Consider the following 23,605-nt stretch of genomic DNA (forward strand, 5'->3'; position numbering starts at 1 on the left):
ATCCCTGGGGTTGGTCCCGAAGCTGGGGACGTGGTATATCAGCCTCTGAAGGCTGCGGTGGGTTCTTCCCTCGGAGTCCAGCCTTTAGGATCTTGCAGGGACGTCCAGAGACAATCCCCTCCAATCTCCGTTGCCTCCTGGGCTTCATTGTCTTAATAGGCTTTCGTCGCGAGGTAAATGCTGGGTCTGCGGATCCCAGCAGAGCCCCTGAGGTGTGAAACTAGGCTTTTCTGTGAAGCGGATTTCAGTTAAATACTGTTTCTGCACACCTGTGGTGGTCTTTGTAATGGCGTTTGCCTGGTATGCACCACCTTTGGTCGGGTTCAGACAGTGACATTGGATGCCGAATCGCTTCTCTAGGGGTTTTTGCTAGAAACTTGCAGAAATGACTCCGTGTGCTTTCCCGGTGTTCTGGAAAATTGCTTTGCACAATACTATTTGCAGAAGGTACATTATTAAAAGCTGATCTTTGTGGGTCCATGCGAGCCCTGGATAAATTTAAAAGCAAATTTTAAAAAATGTCTAGAATCTAATCAGATTGACATATTATTTGAGGCTTGAATTAAACCTTTCTTCCTCCTCCTACCGTCATATATGTATGTGTATTGATTACCATCCACTAATGTTATGTTTTAATGAGTATCTTGTGACTACCACATAGCCACTATTTCAAAATACAGGGTCCAGCAGAAGTAAGGCCTGTTTGAGTGTGGTTGGTAGGTAATAATTTATAGTTTTAATTTGTACATTTCACCTAAAATGTCATATGGTGTGCTTGAGTGTGATACTGTCATGCTACTGAATTACAGGTTTATGATTTGGTAATAAAAAAGGGGTGTTATTTGTGCTGGGCCCTGTATATTAATATCCACATAACTATGGCAATACAATATTTCAGCACTCAGATTTGTTTCTAAAATGTATTTTTAGCCACCAGATTCCTTTAAAACAAGCCAAAACCTTATATAGTTTTCTTTAAAGGTTGAGTAACTGGGATAATAATGATGAAAAATAAATGCAGGAGGATCCAACTGCCATCTTCAGAGTAAGAAACCCATGTGTCAGAGTTTATACAGTTATTTATATGTAATATGGTTTTCTTTTTTTTTTAAAGGTTTTATTTATTTATTTTTAGAGATAGGGGAAGGAAGAAAGAGGGAGAGAAACATCAGTGTGTGGTTGCCTCTCACGTGGCCCCCACTGGGGACCTGGCCCGCAACCCAGGCATGTGCCCTGACTGGGAATCATACTGGTGACCCTTAGGTTTGCAGCCTGCACTCAATCCACTGAGCTACACCAGCCAGGGCTGTAATATGGTTTTCATTTAGTATTTTACAAAGATCTGCATACAATTGTTTTCTTTAGTCTGTGATTTTATATTGATCACTTGGTTTTGTAATCATACAAGGAAAATGAATGAGATGTTCAGACAATAAATTGTATAACATAAGGATTGAAAACAACACTCTTTTGTTGCCAAAGTTGGCATGATGGACTTGTGAAGGAATTCCCTTTGGAATAGGTATACTGTAGCTGGTATCCAGGGATAATGTTAGTGCCTAACTGCATTTTTCCCCATAGGGCTACATGTTTCCCTCAAAACTGGCAAAATACTATTAACCTTGACCCTCTTTAAGGACATATGGTAGTATTTTAAAATTGTTAGTTTTCTGTGTTTATTGTGGTGCTATAGAGTGCAATTTCAAATTACACTTACTTTTAGTATATCATTTTACACCCTTGATCTATAATTCATCACCTGAGCACCAGGGGAGGCAGTGTTGTGAACCGTACACTGTAAACTACTTGGTGGAACCATACTTTGTATTTTTAACATGTATAATTGTATTTAAAGTCAAGTAAGCCTTAGTTTTGTGTCTGATTTTCTTTGAAAATATGGATTTGCTATCTGAGGGTTGCAGTTGATGACATTTTGATACTATATTAATATGTTTGCTGCTGCTACCAAGAGCTTTGTCAAGCAAGTTGGAGATGGAGGGAGATTAGTTCCTGTTCCAAGCCTTAGTGAGGCTGACAAATACCAACCTCTAAGTCTGGTGGTGAAAAAGAAGCGATGCTTTCTGTTTCCTAGATGTAAATTTACCTCGACACCTTTTACACTGAAAGATATTCTTCTAGGAGACAGAGAAATTTCAGCTGGTAAGTTTAAGTGTGTGTTTGGGAGTGACTCCTCATTCAGCTGCTATATTATTGGTAATCTAAACTTGGCCCATATAGACTGTTTATGTTCATAATATTTATACATTTTCACTGATAAAAGCAACCTTTATTACTATGGCAGTAACAATATTATGATTAACAGTGCCTAAAGTTTACAATAGTATCAAATCTCTTATTGACCAAATAATTTTCAAACCTATTTTATAAGTTTATTTATTGTATAATTTTATTACAACTATTTTATAGTTTTAACCAAATCGATGTAGAATATGACATAATACATTTATTTATACAATGGAGGTATTATTTAGTCCTACCTATGTCACATGGTCAAGTGAGATTAAAGTAATTTGTATTTATTTTTTATGATTCACTTGACAGTTGGGAAACTGAAATATATTATAGACTAGGTTAGAAAATAAATTGACATTTTGAAAAATTATTTCTTAAAAACACCTGCTTTTCTTTCAACTACCTAGTGGATCTTGATGCTTAAAAAGTTCTGTTGAATTTGAGTTCATTTTAAGTACTCTGGCTATTTATTTCTTCTTGTTTTCTAATTAATTGAATTGCTGTTTTTAAACTTGGTTTAAAACATTGCCTTTCTCAACATTTGGGTAATCAAGTCTTAAACGGTAAATTAATGTGTTACTATATGCGATCTACTGTAGATGAATTCATGACATTTGAAAAATATTAATTTTCTTTTTATAAAAGGTATTTCATCTTATCAGTTACTGAATTATGAAGATGAGTCAGATGTTTCACTCTATGGAAGGCGAGGCAACCATATTGTGAATGACGTTGGGATTAATGTTGCTGGATCAGATTCTGTTGCAGTCAAAGCTTCATTTGGTGTGGTAACTAAACACGAAGTGGAAGTTTCAACGTTACTCAAGGAAATTACCACACGGTCAGTATCATAATCCTCGTGTACTTTAGTGTTTTTGTTAAATATTTTAATTATGTGAACTTATTTGAAAGAATGATTTAAAACATTCAGGTTATAGTTTACTAATGTAATATATTTGATTTGTTTGAAATACTACAAATTACTAATATATCCAAACTTTGGATAAGAGTAGATATCCAAAACCATTTGGTTTAGACAGACTTTTTAATTGTCCCACAAAATCGCTTTGAATCTGAACACATTTGCTAAATTATTAGATTAAAAGAATACAGGAATCTACTTACAATGGACTCCTGTAATAAGCGTGTTTTAAGAAAATAGAAAGGAAAGGCAGATTATTAAATTTCTTTCAAGCATACTTTCTATCTTTTATTATACTTTATTATTTTTTTCAGCAGCTTTGAACGTGTCAAGCATACTTTCTGACGTGCATTAAGTCTGCCTTGATTTTCTCTAGTTAAGGTAGACTGTGAATGAGTAACATGCTAGCAAAAAATGTACTGGGTCGTATGTAACCAGATGGTGTAGATTCTTGTGAATGTCTCTCTTGTTTATTTTAGAAAAATTAATTTTGACCACAGCTTGATACGTCAGTCAAGGAGCAGCAGAAAGGCAGTATTGTGCGTGGTCATGGAGAGCATCCGAACCACACGACAGTGCTCCCTGTCTGTGCACGCTGGGATTCGTGGGGAGTCCATGAGGGTAAAGCCACACTCACTTAGGTTTCTTTTACTGAAGAGCTGCAAGGGGAATATTTTGAAAAGTGCTCAATTTCTAATGAGACTTGTGTGTGTTGTCAAATGTTGAGATTGAAGAGCTGCAATGATATATAGGATTTTGCACAGTAATGGCTTTTAGAATGTGAAAATCCAAGAAAATTGGATTCTCAATACGTGTAATGTAATGCAAACAAAACACCAGTCCTTGTGAAATAATGTGCACCCCTCCTTTTGCTATTTAAGTGCTGTTGTAAGGATTAAAAATTAGATACTTTTGTGAATTTGTTGATTTTATTTTTAAGTGATGTAGTTTATACTTAAATTTTAAGTTGAATTCATATTTTTATATTAATTTTTCTAAAATAATATTGTCAATGACTGAACTTACTTCGTTCAATGTTAAACCCTTTAAAAAATGTTGAAAGTAATTTGTGTTTAATTATTAACTGAATTATATTTGTCCTTGCCATTCACATAATAATGACACATAATAATGACTTGGTTTTATTAAATTATTAGAAAGATAGGGTTCAATGATAATCTTTTCAAGTCTTTGAAAATAAAGGCTACATTTAGCTGCCCACCAGATTGTTTAACGTTGGATGATTTGGGCTCGAACAATTACTTAATTGTTGGTGATTGCTTTGGAAAGCTGCTGGAAGCCCTGGGGGCTTTGGAACAGTAGACAGGATAGACTAAAAAAGCTATGGCACTTAAACACAGTTGGTTTGCAGTTGAAAGAGAAAGGCTTCTGTGCCCGAGAGCTTTACTGTTGTGGTAGCACTAATCAGTGGCTCCAGTGCCAAAGGAAGTGATGAGCAGTATTTCCTGACAAAGAACAGGAGTTCCCATTGGACCATGTGGACCTTTGCTGTAAAGTTTACTTTGAGTAGGACAGTTCTTTACTTGGAGAAGTGTTATATATATATATATTTGGTAGGATTGTTTCTCTAAAAAGCTATCCTTATAGGTTATGCTCCTTAATAATGTTATTTATTTATTTTTTTTACTGCAGTTTCACTTTATGGATGAACACAATACCAAGGGAAGGGACAAAGCTATTGTTTTTCCAGCACATACAACCATAGCTTTCAGTGTTTTCGAACTCTTCATTTACTTGGATGGTGCCTTTGGTAAGTGAATGACTTACATGAAACACTGAAGTGATTAAATTTTTAAGAATTTAATAAGAAACACACACATGCACACACCCCCTCTCTCTCTACTTACAGCAGAATGATGCTCTTAGCACCGTCAATTTTATGCTTGGTGAAGTAGTTGGGAGATAGCCTGCAGCCCCTAACTTGCCCAACACCTCTTTCCTGCTTTGTGGTAAAGGCTCTAGACTCCCACCGCCCCACTTACAATTACAGATAAGAGCTAAAATGCAGTCCACTGACAAAAGTATTTATTTCTTGACTTACACGGTGGGATAATGCATGACCTTCTAATAGGTAGTTTTTAATTTTGGCAAATAGAGGAGTAAATAGATAGTAACATGTCTGAAGATGTCTGGGTACCCAAATGAGTGAGCCCAAAGAAAACTTTAATTTCACCTATTGTGGCTTTCCCCCAAAACTTTCCCTAAAAATAACTTCAAAAATACAAATACTTCCTCTAAAGTGGTCACCTTATGTAATACCTCAGTGCAGCTCACTTTAGATTTCTATACGTCACAGACCTTCAAGGTTAGTAGACCAGCCAGCTCAAGTCTAGGAGTAGGCCACACGACCAGGCAAGTGAGCGCTCTAGCCATGGTCATTTCTAAACTTTTTTACACCTGTTTATGTTTGTTTTCTGCAGTTCTATGGGAGGAGAGAAGGGGGAGTCCAGAAACAAAATAAAACAGGCAAAGTAAATTCTCTTCAGGACACTTCAGCTACAGGTTTTTGCAATTATATTGATAGTTAGAAGGAGTATGAACCGATAGAGCGGATATATCCATCCAAATTGAAAGTGTGCGTATACTTTAGCCTTGCACTTTTAGAAATTTATCCTATAGATATATTTACATGTGTGAAATGATAAGGATATAAGGATATTCAGTTTGTAATAGCAGAAGAATGGAAATAACCTTAAGATCTATTATCAGCAACTAGTTAAATAATGTGCATCTACACAACAGAATACTAGGAGTGAAACAGCACTAGATATCCTGACATCGAATAATCTCTAAGAGGTATTTGAAAGAAGTGTGTGCGGTTTGTAACTTTTTGAGCCTAAAGAGTTTTACATGCATATATACACACACACATACGTACTCCTTTACACTTGTAAAATACGCAGAGCATTTCTGGAAGTAAACACAAGAAGGTTAATAGTTGGTTACCTCTGGGGTGGAAAACTGAGGCTGGGGTCAGTGTAGACTAGAGACTTCTTTGTCACTGTATCCCCTTTTTGCACTCTTTGAATTTTTTACCATCTGAATATTACCTTTTCTTAAAAAGTGTAAAATTTAACATAAAAGATGCAATGACTGGCATGTACCAGAATTCAGCAAGCCCAACTACATCAGCCACGAAATATGAATTCAAGTTATAACATCTACATTTCTTTTATAGACCTTTGTGTCACTTCAGTGTCAAAAGGAGGATTTGAAAGGGAAGAAGCGGCGACGTTTGCACTGTTCTACAGACTGAGAAATATACTCTTTGAAAGAAGTATGTCCATTGAACAGTATTTCAAATGCATTTTTTTAAACTTCCGGGCTTAACCCTTAAGGTTGTCTATTAGTAATCCTGTCTGTTAAGAATTTAAATTTAAAAGCCAAATTATTTCATGACTAGTTGTTTGGATTCATGTGATTATAAATGTAGTTCGGTTATATGGTTTTTTATTTGGCTTCTGACATATTTCTCTGTTTGTGTCCTTTTAGATAGAAGAGTGATGGATGTCATTTCTCGTTCACAGCTTTACTTAGATGATCTTTTTTCCGACTACTATGACAAACCTTTCAGCATGACCGACATTTCCCTCAAAGAAGGGACCCACATCCGAGTTAACTTACTTAATCACAACATTCCAAAAGGACCTTGCATTCTCTGTGGAATGGGGAACTTGAAAAGGGAGACGGTTTATGGGTGCTTTCAGTGCTCTGTCGACGGGCAGAAGTATGTGAGACTTCATGCAGTTCCTTGTTTTGATGTTTGGCACAAGAGAATGAAATAAAGTGAAAAATGAATGTACTTGGCCTGTGTTTAAGGTGCAGCTGTGCCACACACCTTTCCAAAATTCTCTAGGTTCTCTTTGATGAACTGTGGCAAGTTAAAGAGGGAGAGGAAAGAGAAATTAATCTCTCTGGGCATCATTTTCCCCATCTATAAAGTGGAGATGATAATAATGGTAAAATCTTCTCATAACTTGTCATGAAGGTTAATACTTTTTATTAAAAAAAGACTTAAATATAAAATAAGAATGTAGATGTTCGTCCATAAAATCTGCCAGCCGCATTAGAAGTACTTTGGGGATTTAGCCCACCATTTTAGGAAACTCTTACATACAGGTTTTTTTGAAATACCAATTTTATTTTAATTGGCTTTTAATTAAACTTAAGGATGAAAAGAGTGTACAAGAGGTGACTTTATGGTGCTTTAAATATTGCCTTATGTCTGGTAAAATGAGAAAAATGTGTTAATAATTGAATGTAATCCTAAATGTTTAATTGCAGTATCAGATTAAAAGCACACGGAGCTCAGCGTGGGGCGTTGCGCACACCATTAGCAGGGTGACCGAGAGCAGTCATGGGCTGCTCTCTGCACTGGACATGTGCTCGCTAGTTTGGGCTTTGCAAAGTTCACCACTGTCATTTTAAAGTTAAGACAGCTAGGATATGTTCATTTCTCTTCTCCTCTGAAAATGTTTCAAATATTTAACATGTTTAGTTATGAGAAATCTTTTTCGTCTGCTCTGTAAGACATCTGAAATTTTTCATAAACAGCCTAAATTATTAATTTGCTATATACCCTTACGAAAATAATTGCAAAAATAATATGTTCAAATTCTAGACCTCAAAAGTGTGTAATTACAGCACTTGTGATTAGCTATATGCCTATGAAGGTGTAACGCAATTGTGCAAATACGAACTACTTGTATACTATATGCATGTAGAATGATTAAAATTTTATTTTTTTAACTATTTAAATGTGATTATTTTCATAGTGAGTCTCCATATTCATTTGATATCATGTGTAATTTTTTTAAACATAAGTTTAAAAGCACTTTGTATAAAAACAATGGGAGAAAAAGGTTAGAGTGATAGCTTGTATTTTTTGAGAATGTCTATGTCTTCTGTCGCTGTATTTTTGATTTAGGCAGAGTGTATGATTCAAATGCAGGTATTAGCATACAAATCAAAAAAGGGTCTACTGACTTTTTTATGTAAAGAAAATGGGGGTAGTTTCCAAGTCAAAACGTAACATTGAGTTTTCAACTTAGTTTACTTTAATTGAGCAGGTTTTTCTGAGGAAAGAAAAGGGATGACAGAGTTGATGAATCAGCAAGTAAGGAGAAGTTATAAAATTGGTAGAGGGATGATGCAATACTGGAAGGAAAGAAAACATAGTAAAGTTTTTGTTTTATGAAGTGTCAAACTGTGCTATGCAAATGTGACATCCACTGGTATAGTGGTTTTTGTGTTCTCCCTACACTTTTAAATAACAGAATTTTGGTGAACAATGAATAATGGTTTGGAAAGAGCAAGTTTCAGGAAATGGAAAAAGTTTAGTTTTAAACTCACCTGTTTTGAATAGAGCTATTTATTGCCTGACCATAATTTATTACATATGTAGTAGACAAAAACTTAATGTGTTCCAATAAATACATAGCCTTTCCTTGGCACCAACGTGATCTACAGCAAAGCATCTCTTACCTCTTACTCTCCACAAGCTGTACCATGTCACGATTTGACCATGACACAAAATTGCCATGGCATATTTCTTTCTTTTCTCCTTTGAAAACGTTTACAACATTTAACATAGAGTTCTGAGAGATAGTTGTATATCCTCATTTGATATTCTCACATATCCTCATGTGTAAAATAAATTCAACAATTTATCAAAAATTTGATGGTGCCTTTCAGCCAAGATAGCAGCAGAGGTAAACATGGCTCGCCTCCTCACACAACCACACCAAAATGACAACTAAAACATAGAATAATCATCACACAGAACCTTTGGAAACCGAGTTGAATGAAAGTCTGACAACTATGGAATTAAAGAAACCACATCCATTCAGCCTGGTAGGAGGGCTGGAGATGCAGAACAGGCTGGTCCCACATGCACATGTGGTGTATAAAAATTCGGGAGGGATATCTCAGGAGTGAGGAGTCTCAGCCCTACACCTGGACCCCCAGCCCCTGGGTTCCTGTGCCAGGAAGATAAGTCCTATAACTTCTGGCTACAAAAACCAGCAGGGATTGAGTCAGTGGAAGAAAATTCTGGAGTCCCAAGCAGTTCCCCTTAAAGAACCCACACACAGACTAACTCAGATTCATTCTCTCTGAGCTCCGGCACCAGAGTAGCAGCTTGAAAGGCACCAGTGGCATTCAGGGAGGAACCGAAGTGTCTGGTATTGAGGCAGGAACTGGGGCACAGCTTTCTTCCAGACAGAAGGTAAGCAAAGGCCATTGACCCTTTTCTGAGTCCTCCCACAGAGCCACAGAGGAAGCAGGCAGGTACCTTATCTGAGACTCCTTCTGCCCTGGAGATACCCTGAGACTCTGTCCCACCCACATACAAGCCCACCCAAACTGTTAAACATGAATTTTCCATCTGAATGGCTGTTTTTGGCTCATGCTTTACAACTTCCTAAATCCTATCAAACAAGCTACAGCCAGCCTCAGTGAACCTCCAGTCCCCATACCTCTTGCTAAGCAGCACCAGGCCCAGAACTAGCAGCAGCCAGCCTACATTCACAGCTTGGCTTCACCTGGGAATCTCCAAGCCCTGCACAAGTAGCAGCCATCTCAGATTGCTTTACAGCTCATGCAGGGTGGCCCCGAGCAGAACACAGGTTGGGGCTGACCTTGGCCTGTACCACCTGGGAAGCCCCAGAACCTGTGCACCAAGTGGACAGCTACAGACCACATTGGAGCACCACCACCCTGCCCCTGCACAGCTGATCCTCCACAGCGGGCAGAGGTTGGTGGTCAGTGGTCATAGCCAGTCCTTGCAGCTGACTGGCCTGGGTAAACCCCTCCCATTGACCTGCCAACAGCAATCAAGGCTCAACTACGAAAGTAGGGTATACTTAGCCCACACGAAGTGTGTACCTCAAGTACCCAGCTTGCATGATAGGGGAAGCTGTGTCACTGGGTCCTAAAGGACACCTACTATATTAGGACATGCTACGAAGACAGGGAGTCATAGCAGCTCCACCTAATACATAGAAACAAAAACAGGGAGGCTGCCAAAATGAGCACAAAAAGAAACATGGTCTAAATGAAAAAATACATCAAAACTCCAGAAAAAGCACTAAACAAAATGGAGATAAGCAATCTATCAGGTGTAGTGTTCAAAACACTCGTTATAAGGATGCTCAAGGAACTTAGGACCTCAACAGCATAAAAAAGATCCAGTCAGAAATGAAGGATACACTAATTGAAATAAAGAACAATTTACAGGGAAACAACAGTAGAGTAGATGAAGCTGAGAATCAAATCGATTTGGAACATAAGGAAGCAAAAAACCACACAAAATGACAAGAAGGAAAAATAATGAGGATAGTATAAACAACCTCTGGGACAATTTCAAGCATTCCAACATTCATATCATAGAGGCATCAGAAAAAGAAGAGAAAGAGCAAGAAGTTGGAAATATATTTGAAACAAGCATGGAAGAAAAATTCCCTAATTTGGTGAAGGAAATAGACATGCAAGTCCAGAGAGCACAGAAAGTCCAAAACAAGGTGGATATAAAGAGGCCCACTCCAAGACATACCATAATTAAAATGTCAAAGATTAAAAATAAAGAGAGAATCTTAAAAGCAGCAAGAGAAAAGCAGTTAGTTACCTATAGGGGAGTTCCCATAAGGCTGTCAACTGATTTCTCAAAAGAAACTTTGCAGGCTAGAAGGGACTGGCAAGAAATATTCAAAGCATGAAAAGCAGGGACCTACAGCCAAAACTGCTCGACCCATCAGGGGTATAGTTGAGAACTGAAGGGCAGATAAAGAGCTTCCAAGACAAGAAAAAAACTGAAGGAGTTCCTCATCACCAAACCATTATTATGTAAAATGTTAAAGGGACTTATTTAAGAAAAAGAGTATCAAAACTGTGAACAATAAAGTGGCAATGAATACATACTTATACCAACAATTGAATCTAAAAAACAAACTAAGCAAAAAAGAACAGAGACAGAATTATGGATACAGAGAGCATTTTGATGGTTGCTAGATGTGAGTGGGGAGGGGGAGAAGGGGTGAAAAGGTGTGGTAAGAAGTACAAATAGGTATTACAGAATAGCCATGGGGATGTAAGTACAGTATGGGAAATGGAGGAACCAAAGAGCTTATTTGCATGACCTATGGACATGAACAATGGTGTGAGGTTGCCGGTGGGAGTACGGGGCACTGGCTGGAGGGGCACAAAGGGAGAAAAATTGAGACAACTGTAACAGCATAATAAAAAATATATAATTTAAGAAAATTTGATGGCATGCCAATTTGTGATGTTCATTGATAATTAATAACAAAATCACTGAGAAATGAAGTGACACAGGATAGAGTTACCTAGAGAAAGGGAACTGGAAACTAAGAAATACGATGACCAATTAAAATCAAGATAAAAAGTTAGGGATGTTAGATACAGGTCTGCGAGAAGGGAGTGGCATTTTATAATGTCTGCAGGAGTACAAGACCTGCTATGAGTCTACTATGAGTCTACAAGAGTCTACTATGCCTGCTATAAGAGGCACAAAGCCTTTGGTCTGATCAAATATCCTTAAACACTCTCCATTAGAACAAACACCTAAAGCCAAAAGCTTACACCAAAAAGTACAGAGACCATGCTGAGGCTCTCTGTGGGATAGTTATACAACTTATATTTTCCTGCACGCATACCAAAACAAGAATCGCCAGTCCTATGATTCTTATACACTACCTACCAGTAATGCTACGAAATGTATAAACATTAGAATGTTAATTCCTGGGTCCCTAATGAAAACAACTTACATATGGGGCATTTTAACATTTAAAACATTAAAAAAATGGTTACTTACATATTTCTGTGTGCTGTTAAGGTGAGAGTTGGGAAGAGTTGTGTGGATTTTGACACAGATGTCCTCCTATTTCCTGAAGGGGGGAAAACTGCCCACTGGGACACAGAGGTCAATTTCATGGTGCTGCCACTCACATTCACAGAATAAAGCAATAGGAAACACAATCGTACCACTCCTCAATATTGAATTTGCAAAATAGCCTCACATTTATTCAAAAGTGACATGTATTGAGGAGATCATAACATGGTCTCATGGGGAAAAATAGAAAACACACCTTGGAGAAAGTGACTGTTTTATATATAAAGTACAGTAAGCAGCTAAGACAATTGAGAAATAAACATATGCTACAGTTCATCATGTTGGTATACATTGTATTCCCTGGGAGAAATGAAGCCATCACCGTCATGGTCGTTCTTCTTAAAAATGTCCTCTAAAACTGCATTCTGGTATGACTTGTCACGTGGCTGCTCATCTTTCTCAAAATCTCTTTTCAGGTAATGATAAATCTGGAGGGCCAAAATAATATTTCATTAATAAGAAGATATCACAGTACATTTTTAGTTAACTTTGAAGAAACGTTTTAGTAGAGAAACTCATATGTAAGACTGCTTATAATAAGTGATACCAATTTTTCAAAAGGTATTTGAGGTTTTATTTTTTTTAATCTTTGAAGCTATCTTCTGAAGAGAAACAGATCTTCAAATTAGCTTCCCCTGAGGTTACTGGTACATACTCAAAGATTAATATCTGAATTGAATTATGTTGAAACTAAATGTTTGCCAAGAATATACACTGTCCACATTATCAAAAGGAATTCACTCTCAAGGATTTCCATTAGTGAGTAAAATACAAATTGGTGCATAATCAATAAACCCCAGATATAGGTTTTGAAATAAAATTTAATTTTCTTAATTTTTCTATGCTTCTATAACTCTCTCAAATGTACAAACTACAATAATCTCTCCAATAATAATGTCAAATAAATAAAAAGTATTCTGAAATATTTCCTTTTCTCTACATAATATGAGTTTTCTAAGCAAAAGCACATCATAAGCTCTGCCTCATACGGCAGTTACTAGTCACAGACACTTGAAACGTAGCTAAAGCAAACTGAGATGTGTTCCAGTTGTGGTAAAATATACAACAAATTGTGAAGAAAATAAAAATATCTCAGTTGTTTTTATATTGATTTAATGTTGAAATGGTAATATTTTAGATATGAGTTAAAACATATTATTAAAATTAATTTCACCTGTTTCCTTTTTTTAAAAAATGTGGCTATTAAAAAATTTAAAATTATATGTGACTCAATTATATTTCCATTGGAAAGAGCTAATATATATATTAACTAAAGAAATCAATGCACAGTGACCTGGAGATAATGTTCAGCAAGGTGGGCATTGTAGAGGCAAAAACTAAAGTTGGACCCTGAGAGGTTTTAGCAATCCATATCCCAAAATCAACTTTTCTCCAATGGGACTTTGGTCCTTTATGACAGAGATACATTTTTCTCTTTCAACTGAGCCTTAAAAATCCTATGTAGGTGTAAAGAATTTTAAATAGCCTCAAATATTTCTCAGTTTCTAAGTAAAGAAATATATTTTACTAGCCAATATTGTTGACTCTCTAAATGTACGTTTTTAATACACTACTACGAAGAGGTACAAAAAGGCAGTGAGTGGGTAAGAGCATGCCTTTAATTTTGCTGGCAATGGGTTCCACAGTATTTTCACTTTGTAATTTAATAAAACACTGTATTCCCCTACTCCCCTACCTTACTTATACTGGAGAAACATTATAACTGACTACAGCTTTATGATGATGAAGGAAAGTAGTTTCAGTTCCTGTTTGAAATCCAAGCTTTGTCGTGTACTGGCTCTGTGGCCTTGGACCAATAATTCAAACTCTCTGAACCTCAGTTTGTCATCTTTAAAATAAAGGAAATAGAATCTATACTGTAGGACTGATGTGACGATTAGAATCACATTTACAAATGTCAGTAAAAGACAGCTATTGTTATCATAAAAATCAAGCAAATGGAAATCACTCATCCATCTAGTGATAATGTAGCTAATACCTGATACTTGAGAAACATTTGGGCAAAATGTAGCTAAGCAGGTCTCTATTTTGGGCTCTCTCTACTTTTATTTTCCAGGAAAGAACTGAAGATCCCCTAAGGTCTGCTGAGGAGCATGCAGACTGCCGAACATGCCTATTGGTGTGCCCGTGATAGTGAATGGTCTGTGTGCACAGGCTGAGCTCTGGCGTACCATGTGAGCTCCTCTGCAGCTGCTGTTCCTTCTCTAAGCAGGGGTGTCCAACCTTTTGGCGTCTCTAGGTCACAGTGGAAGAAGAATTGTCCTGGGCTACACATTAAATACACAAACACTAATGAAAACTGATGAGAAAAAGAAGTTTTTAAGTAAATTTACGATTTTGTGTTGGGCCACATTCATAGCCATCCTGGCCTATGGGTCGTGGGTTGGACACACCTGAAGGGTGATAGGGAGTCAACAGAAACTATGTACCGGGAATGGCCTGCCATCCCTCTAATTGGCCCGCTGTAAAGGAAAAGGGGGTGTCCCCTTCCTCTTATCCCTCTTCTGTCATTGATAGCCAAAGAGCTTCAGAGGCAGTCCTTACTAATATCTCAGAGGAGGAAGTGGAATTAGGGTGGGGAAAAGATTGGAGAGGGAGAGAAAAAGAAAAGGGTCTAAATTTATCACGTGAATCAATGACCCAGTTGCCTTTTATTGCTTACTGAAATGATAAAAATTATACATGTTAAACCGCTTCCAAATGAAAGGGTCTCCTTTCACAATTGGGTTACTCAATTTAAATAAAAAGGAATAGTCAGTGGGACTATGTAAGGCATCAGACTTCAACATTAGCCCTGAAACATTCATGATGGAAAGTCCCTGAAAGAGGCAGGGTGGATCCACGGTTAAGAGCACAGTAGTGGAGCCAGATTGCTGGGTCTGCCATCTGGTTTTGCCAGCTCGAGCTGTGTGACCTTAAGCTAGTTACTTAACCTGGCTGGGTGTCATTTGCTCCTTTGATAAAATGGAGATAATGACAATAGTGTCTTCCTCATTAACTGTCAAGGAGATTAAATTAGGTCACACACTACTAGGTTTATAATTATACCTGGTACTGAGAAAGTGTGAAAAAAATTATTACTCCAAGATCTTTGTTAATCCTTCAACTCATATATAAGACCAGGTGGGATGCAGAAGCCAGGTAGCTGAACTTCTGGGTCCTGTTTACTAAACTTCCAGTCTATACAATTCAAATTCTTGCTAGCTTTTTTTCATAATCTCATGTAATCTTCACAATCATATGAAGCGGGAATTACCGTATTTTGCTATGTATAATGCACACCCACGTTTCTGTGTGCATTACACACAGGATTATTACACCCATGGTATGTACTCATTACACCCACGTATAATGTGCATCCTTATTTTCCCCTCAAATATTTGGCCAAAACGTGTGCATTATACATAGCAAAATATATTATTTGCCCTGTTAGAAATTCCTACCGTGTTCCTTGAAAGAGATCTGCTCCTATAGTCTAGATGCTGGAAATGCCCCCTGTAGATGACTTTGGTATGTTAATGACTCTCTTGTAGGGAGAAAGGAAATTGAACAGAATGACTCAGTTACAAGTTTGTATTGAAAAGCACATTTCTTCTTAAAACTTAGCTTTTGTTTTTGTAACCAGCTCTATTAAAAGCTAAGTAATTGGCCCACACTAGGTAGAAGTAAAAAAAAATCGCTTTAACAAAGATGTAGTTGAACTGTGATTAAAAATTAGATTGTACATGTGAAATCTGCTTGCATTACCTCGGTTTTAGAGAGTTGCCTGTCATTGTCTATGTCTATCTGTTTAAATGTCTCAATACTTCGTGGTCCTTTGGTCACAGCGTAGAGTTCAATCTCAAAAATCAGGGTTGCATCAGGTGGAATCTTGCCTTCTGCTAAAAGTATAAATTTTAACTTACATGAAAATAATGTTCAAATATTTATTCACAAATAGCCAATATAGCATTATGATTATATTATTTTCTATTTATAAAAATTGCGTTCTAAATACTTTTTAGAGGTATTTTTTCACATGTTTTTAAGCTGAATCAGTTTTAAGGACTCAGGGGACCATTATTTCCTAATTAAATTAAAATAAATATAAATCATATAATTTTTATTAATATACCCTAGCATTGTAGAGGAGGGAGCTGGTGCAGAGAAGAAATTCATGGGCAGAAAAATCTCAAAGCATAAATCAGCAATATTTTAGAAAATGATTTTGTATAGTTATCTAGGAGCATAAATAAAACATGTATATCAATATATTTGTCTTTCAAATTCTTTTTTTTTAATCTCCACCCAAGTACAATTTTTCATTGCTTTTTAGAGAGATAGAATGGAAGGGAGGGAAGGAGAGAAGGGGAGAGAGAAAGAGAGAGGAAAACACCAACTGGTTGCCTTCTCATACATGCTCTGACAGGTGATTGAACCCTCAACCTGGATATGTGCCCTGACCAGGGAATCGAACCCACGACCTTTCCATCTATGGGATGATGCTCCTACCCACTGAACCACACCAGCCAGGGCTGTCTTTCAAATTCTCTGTAGATATTAAAAAATAAATGCAATGACAGAATAAATCAGTAACAATTTTATGAAGAAATTTCTAAACACAATAAAACATGTTAAGTATTAAGTTGAATAGTTCTCCTTAATAAACTTAACCTATTAACTGATGTCACAGATCATTTTAGTAAGCTATTGGCTATTGCGGATGATCACTTCATAAAAATAACCTGTAGAAATGATTTGCTAAGAGGCAGTGGGTAGCTTGTGTGTTCCTAGTCTCTCAGAGTGCCTGATTCTAGCCACTCAAATATTTGTTGAATGAATGACACCTCTCCTATACTTTATTTAAAAAATGGCTAATTTTCTGGCTGGTGTGGCTCAGTGGATTGAGCACCGGCCTGTAAACCAAAGGGTCGCTGGTTCAATTCCCAGTCAGGGCACATTCCTGGGTTGCAGACCAGGTCCCCAGTAGGGGGCACGTGAGAGGCAATTACACATTGATGTTTCTCTCCCTCTCTTTCTCCATCTAAAAGTAAATAAATAAAATCTTAAAAATAAAAAAATTAAAAATGGCTAATTTTGTCCTTGAAGAAAATGGTAATTTCTTTAATAAAAAAGAGACAATGTTTATGTAATCCAAAGAGAAAAGTTTGAAAGTTACAGCCAAGAGGAGAGATGGATCAGTTATTTCCAGAGCCAAGACATAGAAAGATGTGCTCATGCGTCCCAGGACCAATGTGGCCATCCCAGCCAAAGCGGCACATATTTCCTGATTTTAGAGCAAAAGAGCTAGAGATTGAGCCAATGATCAGTTTTACAAAACCCATTCTTATCTGTCCAGTTGTGATCTTCTTATGACAGAAAAATAACTTCCGAAAACAATTCAAAACAAATTCAAATTTCTTAAGAAAAATATTACATTTTAAAGTTTCTGAATAATTCTATTGTAAACCTAGAAATTATTGCCAACTAGGTTTTTTCTTACAAAAAATTCGTATAAAGGGAAAAATGCATTTGCTACATAATTACTTGTATTTAGAGAAGCAGATCAAAGACATAGGAGTTAATGTAAAGAATCTATACATACCACATGTATTGTTAATTTAAGCACTAACAAGTCACATGCATTTCAAGACATGCAGGGGTGCTCTGCGACATGAGGCAAGGACATTGCGCAGAAGAGAGACTTCTTCAAGTACTACCTAAAACAAAGTTGTAACTGAGGTTAGCTCTTCATAACAACTCATTTTCAAAAGCTTATTTGATCAAGAAGTTTTGTTAAGCACTTACTTACGGTCTACACTGCAACTTTTCAAAGAATCCAATCCAAGCTATTGCAGTGCAGGTAAACTAGCAGTTAATTGCATTCTAAAAGACACACTTTGGGTCTCAGTTTCCTAATGTGTAAAATGAAAGTGTTGGTGGTGTTACTAGTGGGATTCATTATTTTTATGTTTATTGGAGACACTTAAAATTGAATATGAACCAGCTTCAAGTCAAATTTCTACATCTCTGCAGCAAGGGGGTTTGGTTTATTAATAGTTTAGGCAGCTTGCATAGTCATTCATATCCAAGCATAAATTAGTTTACGAAAAGGATAAACTAGTCTTTTGCTTTAAGATAATGGGACCCAGGATGAGCACCTCCTATTGAGGGATGTGGGTGCTCTAGGCTGAGAGGGGAGTGGGAGCAGTGGTAGGAGGCAGACTGTGGAGGCATCTGATGAGCCAGCAGAAGAAAGAAATTCTGAAAATGAGATTAAAGAGACTGAAAGGCAAACTTTGCCTGTTATCATGGCTTCAACCTATCACATTTTTAAGACAGGTATTGCATTCAATTTAACTTATCTTCAATTTTTAAATCTCTCTCCTAGCTTCCTCTACAACTGAAAACAGAATATATAAATTATAGTCAGTGGGAGCTATTTTCTTGGGACCAAATGATTGGCATAAAGCATTGAAAATGAAGCTGTAGTTATTGGGAACTGTCTCTTGAGGAGTTTTAAGCCTGATTGGGTCTGACTTGCACCGCTAACCTCCCTCTACTCCAGTTTGGAGCAGTGATCCCTTGCTCTTGCTGGGAACAAGAGGTGAGGGAATCACTACTGTTGGCAACTCTTTTGCTACCAAAAAGACCGCAATGAATATTCTTTTAGATATATCTTTGTGCACATTCCTGAAAATGGAACTACTGAGTCAGAGGACACATACATTTTCAATTTTCATAGAAACCGCTAGAGAGTTCAAATGGTTTACATTCCCAGCAACAATGCATGAGCCTACTGGTTTTCCATACCTTTGTCAACTTCTACGTGTTTGCTGACTAGCAAAGACATTAAATGGTGTCTCACTTTTGTTTTAATTTCTCTTTCTTTAATTGTGAATAAAATTAAGTATTCTCATAAATGTAAAGGTCATTTGTTTTTTGGGGGGTTTTTTTGGTTAGTGGGGCACTTGTTTCTAAACTTGCGTATTTCTGAGGATAATTCGTTTTATTATTTGTTATTAGGAGTCTTCATACATATTGCAAACACTTTCCCTACTTAACTGCTTTACCTAAGTTTTCAGATCTCACTGTAGGATTTTAAAAATAGGTAAGATATTGGAAGAAGCAGTTCAGTTCTTCCACATTTCCAGGCTTCTCCTGAATTTGGGTAACAGTAAGTGACAGCTGGTTCAGATGTCCTTTTCACTATGTTCAAGTGCTGTCCTTTTACTCTGAAATCCTATGTTCCAGTTTCCTGAGCTTAGGAGTTTGATGTTGGTACTGCTTACCGAAGGTATATACCTTTATGTTAAAAACAACATTATGCTAAAAACAAAAGTGACGAAGGTAGAGCTTATAGAATATAGATGATCATTATGAGTGCTGCCACTATGTGGGAGGAGGAACTCTGGACAGAGAGCTATATTCCAACAATGTCTTATTTTTTTATATGGGAAAACAGGGGGCTGGGCTGGACTGGATTGGGTACAGCTGAAGTTTATTGTACTCTATAGTTCTGTAATTATTTCCTCTAGGATTTTAAATTTTAAGTTAACTTTTCTTAGAGATTGAAAAATTTTTAAGTGGGAGGAAATTGATTAGTATAACCATTTTAAGTGTACAGTGTTAAGTACATTCACACCGTTGTGCAACCGATCTCCAGAACTATTTCATTTTGCAAAACTGAAACTATACCCATCACATAACAATTCCCTATTCCGTCCTCTCCCCTCGTTCTGGCAACCACCTTTCTCTTTCTGTCTCAATGAATTTGGCTACTCCAGGTACCTAATTAAAGTGGAATCATATAATATTTGTTTTGTGATTAGGTTCTTTTACTTAGCATAATGTACTAAAAGTTCATCAATGGTATAGCACGCTTCAGGATTTCTTTCCTTTTAAAGACTGAATAATATTCCATTATATGTAAATACTACATTTTGTTTCTCCATATGTCAATGAACACTTGTGTTATCTGTACTTTTTCAGCTTTTGTGAATAGTGCTGCTATGAACATGGATGTACAAATACCTCTGAGACCCTCTTTTCAATTCTTTTAGATATATACCCAGAAGTCTATCATTTATTTTTAAATATAGCATAGAGATATAAATATTAACCTTACCATAGCCTTCCTTTCCATATGCAAATGAAGGGGGTATAATCACTTTCCGCTTCTCTCCAGGGCACATATCCATCATGGCAATGTCTAGGCCTTTTATGACTTGCCCCACACCAAGAACAAACCATTTGGGGTGGCCTTCGTTTTGTGTCCGGCTATAATAAAAAGCACACTTAGGTAAGCTGACTTCGAGAAAAATGAAATCAAAGTTTAAAATACCGCTGGGCATTTAATTATATTAAAATTGGAGTCCTCTCTAACCACATCTTTTCCCATACTAGCACTCATTCTGAAGCCCCTGGTGGGGTGTTTGGCTCAAGCTTACCTCCTAAGAGCCAGAATGAGGTATGACTTGTCCAAAGCTAGTGATCAGGAGTCAGCTCATTTTTTTGTCATCTTTACAAAAACTGTTCAACAATTTACTTTTTAATGGGTCTCCCGCCCCTACCTAGTTGCATGACTTGTCTAAATAATACATTTAACCACTCTGGATTTGTTCTAAAAAATGATGTTGCTGGTTTAGAGTCAGAAAGTTATTTGAAAGGTATTTAAAATTTGTACCTTTTCTTCCCATTAAGTTTCTCTGTTTTCCTCTAAATGGAAAGAATTAACTTTCCCCCATCCTATCTTTATAGGGTAATATAATAGCACAAATGAAAAGACATTCTTCCTCTGAGTAACAAACCATCAATTAAATCAGAGTAGGCAGCCATGGGCATGAGGGTTCAGGTGGGAGGATGACACAGGGCCTAGAAGTCACCAGGGAAAGTCTTGTTGATACAGTTGGAAAGTGGCCCCCAACCTGTAAATATGGTGCTTCTGAAGCCAGATAAAATCCCCTAAACTACCTTCCCTAACCCTCTGTAAAGAGACGCCAACCACATGTAACTCTCTCTTAAGAGACTCCAACCACAGCAAAGGAAAAGTGTGAACATTCTTACGCACAGTATCTGGACTTCTATAGGTACCAAGGGTAGTGGTGGTGGTTGGGAGGGTGTGTGTGCAGCGTATTTTTGATAATTTCTGGGCCAACATTTTTAATAATTTAGAAAGTAATATTCAGCTTAATAGGAAGCTACTGCACCTACTCTGACTTTTCCTCTAGGAACATAAGGCTCAACTCTTACTGTTAAAAAGCGAGAACGAACGAACCAACCAACCAACCAACCAACCAACCATTTAATTAAGCTTCTGCTTGCTGGAGGCAGGCTAGATTTCGCGCGTCATCTAGATGTGAGAGCTGTGCGCTGCATTTCCTACCTGCAGTAGAATTTCGAGCCGTCTTTAGCCAAGTAACCGTCATAATGAGCATTTAGCAGGTCTCCCTTCTTGCTTGTCTTTGAACAGTTTTCTGGACGATGCAAAACTTCTATTTTCACTTCCTCTGTGAACTCCTCTTTCTTTTGTCCCTGAGCAGTAAAAATGCCCCATACGTGAAAGAAAAAGATTAATCTGAGTAAGAAACGCATGATTTCTGGAATGGGCCCCGGATGAGCACTGCGTCCCCTCCCGCGCGTCACTCCTGCGCGGCGGCTGCCCGGGCAGCTGAATTATATTGACGCGTGGCAGGCATTATATTACGACACAAAGGGCCGGGGGCGGGGCGGCACGTGGCCCTGCCCCTTCCCCGGAAGCACGCTCGGCCCCGGAATTTTGCCAGTCTAGGGCGGGTCGCGTCCCTCTGGTACCCGGCACTTTGGCTGGCTGCCATCAGTCGCTAAGGCAACACTGCTCGCTTGCATCGCTTCTCCTCGCTGAGTCCGCTTAGTTTACAGCCAGTTTCCTCCGGGTTTAGCCATAACGTCCGCGTTTCCGAAGATGAAACTGGCAAAAGACGAAATAAAACGGCTTAGGGTGGGGTGCAGCCAGAGAATATGGTTGTCTCTTCTGGGCTTAAAAGAAGCCCAGATCCCTAGAGAACTAGCGGGCAGGGAGAGGTATTCTGGGGTGTCCTTGAAGCGCCTTCTCGGGGTCGGAGTCATGCATGAAGAAGCTCCAGGCAAAGCCACACGCAGCGCGAAGACCTCCTGGTCGCGAGTAAACAGATGCGCGGCTCCTCACCGGCAGCTTCCCACCCGGGAGCGGACTCCGACGATTCTGCGCCGCGGCCGGTTTGCGTTGCTTTCTCCCACCACTGGGGGCCGCCCTTGATTTAGGGGCCTGTAGAAGTGCTGGGGTGGAGAGGTGGGGGAGAGCTCTGGACAGTGTCTTTCTCACCGCCTCTCCTAGACCGGTAGTTACCTACATCACACGAAAAGAAAACGAGGTGCAGTAGTCTCCCCTTATCTTTGTACCCCCTCAAACTGCGGGGAGTATGTTCCAAGACCCCCCAGTGGATGCCTGAAAGCAGGTTAGGACTGAACCTTATACACAGGGTCTGGCGGAAGTCACGCCTGCTTGAGTGTGGTTGGTAGGGTAATAAAATGGGTGTAACAATTTACAGTTTAATTTGAACATTTCACCTAAAATGTCCTAGGATGTGCTTGCGTGGGATATTGTTATGTTACAGAATTACATGCTTATGATTTTGGAATAAAAGATTTTATAATAAAAAAGGGGTCTTCTTTATGCCAGACCCTGTATTGTAATATTTTTTCCTATAATACATACCTATGATAAAGGTTAATTAAGAAATCACACAAGTAAGAGATGAACAATGACTAATAATAAAACAACAATAGACTATAATAAAAGTTATGTCTCTCAAAATCTTACTGTGCTGTGCAGCATGGATGTGCTTGGGCAAAGCGATGGTTCGTGTTTGGCAGGAGGGAGCAGGGCTGCAGGAGATTTCCTTGGGCTCTGCAGAACAGGCACCGCTGAAAAACTGAGTTGTTTATTTCTGGAATTTTCCACGTAGTGTTTTCAGACTGTGGTTGACCTCTGACAACAAGCTGCAGAAAGCAGACACCCGACTACTGAGACTGAGAAGGAAAGGGAGGACTTAGTGTCTTTTCCGGGCCGGGCATTTTGTTCCAGTCTCACAGCGCGTGTGCAGTAGGGGTTTGACAAGATGCACAGAGCCAGGCTTACCCCTCCACGTCTAAGAATGAAAAACTTTCAAACATACAGAAAAATGGAATTTTACTACGTAATTACCATGGCGTTTCACCTGCCACTTGGAGTCTATCAACGTTTGACTATATTTGATTGAGTACATCTCCAACTATCCATCTCTGTATCAATTCATCCATTCGCCTTATTAACAACGGAATACCCAAAGACTTTTTACCAGAAAGGCTTAGGCCTAAATGGGGTTCTGGAAGGGGATAAATTATTCTGCCTCAGTGATCCTAAGAAAAGCCACGACACTGAGCCGGCTGTTCCTGCTTTGCTTGAAGCCTGCAAAATTCCATAAATCTTAAAATTATTGTCA

The 23,605-nt window shown here is 38.1% G+C and overlaps 2 protein-coding genes across 3 annotated transcripts; one reads left to right on the forward strand and one right to left on the reverse strand.

The window, feature by feature from the left end:
• The first annotated feature begins 1,896 nt into the window (after window positions 1–1,896).
• On the forward strand, window positions 1,897–7,285 carry PJVK (pejvakin). The gene is made up of 6 exons (XM_024561583.3): window positions 1,897–2,160; window positions 2,899–3,094; window positions 3,655–3,796; window positions 4,829–4,946; window positions 6,375–6,473; window positions 6,689–7,285. Exons 1-6 carry the CDS (start codon window positions 1,950–1,952, stop codon window positions 6,979–6,981), a joined length of 1,059 nt encoding a protein of 352 aa, XP_024417351.1. The 5' UTR covers window positions 1,897–1,949; the 3' UTR covers window positions 6,982–7,285.
• A 4,923-nt stretch (window positions 7,286–12,208) lies between these two features.
• FKBP7 (FKBP prolyl isomerase 7) lies at window positions 12,209–22,248 on the reverse strand. Of its 2 annotated transcripts, none has more exons than XM_045196352.3 (4): window positions 21,490–22,248; window positions 20,233–20,384; window positions 15,873–16,003; window positions 12,209–12,532 (listed from the first exon to the last, which is right to left on the reverse strand). In XM_045196352.3, the coding sequence occupies exons 1-4, from the start codon at window positions 21,696–21,698 to the stop codon at window positions 12,371–12,373; spliced, it is 654 nt and encodes a 217-aa protein (XP_045052287.2). In that variant the 5' UTR covers window positions 21,699–22,248; the 3' UTR covers window positions 12,209–12,370. The 2 variants fall into 2 exon arrangements, with proteins under 2 accessions (XP_045052287.2, XP_024417308.2); XM_024561540.4 differs by having other exon boundaries at window positions 15,873–16,006; window positions 21,490–22,244.
• Between the last annotated feature and the right edge of the window lie 1,357 nt (window positions 22,249–23,605).

The sequence above is a fragment of the Desmodus rotundus genome, chromosome 2 (assembly GCF_022682495.2).
Source record: "Desmodus rotundus isolate HL8 chromosome 2, HLdesRot8A.1, whole genome shotgun sequence".
NCBI lineage: Eukaryota > Metazoa > Chordata > Mammalia > Chiroptera > Phyllostomidae > Desmodus > Desmodus rotundus.

Bases quoted from the DNA above. Each gene is read 5' to 3' on its own strand.
- PJVK (XM_024561583.3), top strand. From the start codon at position 1,950: ATGTTTGCTGCTGCTACCAAGAGCTTTGTCAAGCAAGTTGGAGATGGA. The intron at 2,161-2,898 runs GTAAGTTTAAGT...TTTTTATAAAAG, and splicing joins AGACAGAGAAATTTCAGCTG to GTATTTCATCTTATCAGTTA. The intron at 4,947-6,374 runs GTAAGTGAATGA...TTTCTTTTATAG, and splicing joins TTACTTGGATGGTGCCTTTG to ACCTTTGTGTCACTTCAGTG.
- FKBP7 (XM_024561540.4), bottom strand. From the start codon at position 21,698: ATGCGTTTCTTACTCAGATTAATCTTTTTCTTTCACGTATGGGGCATT. The intron at 16,007-20,232 runs GTAAGGTTAATA...TTATACTTTTAG, and splicing joins ATATGGAAAGGAAGGCTATG to CAGAAGGCAAGATTCCACCT. The intron at 12,533-15,872 runs GTAATGCAAGCA...TTGGCCCTCCAG, and splicing joins GGCAACTCTCTAAAACCGAG to ATTTATCATTACCTGAAAAG.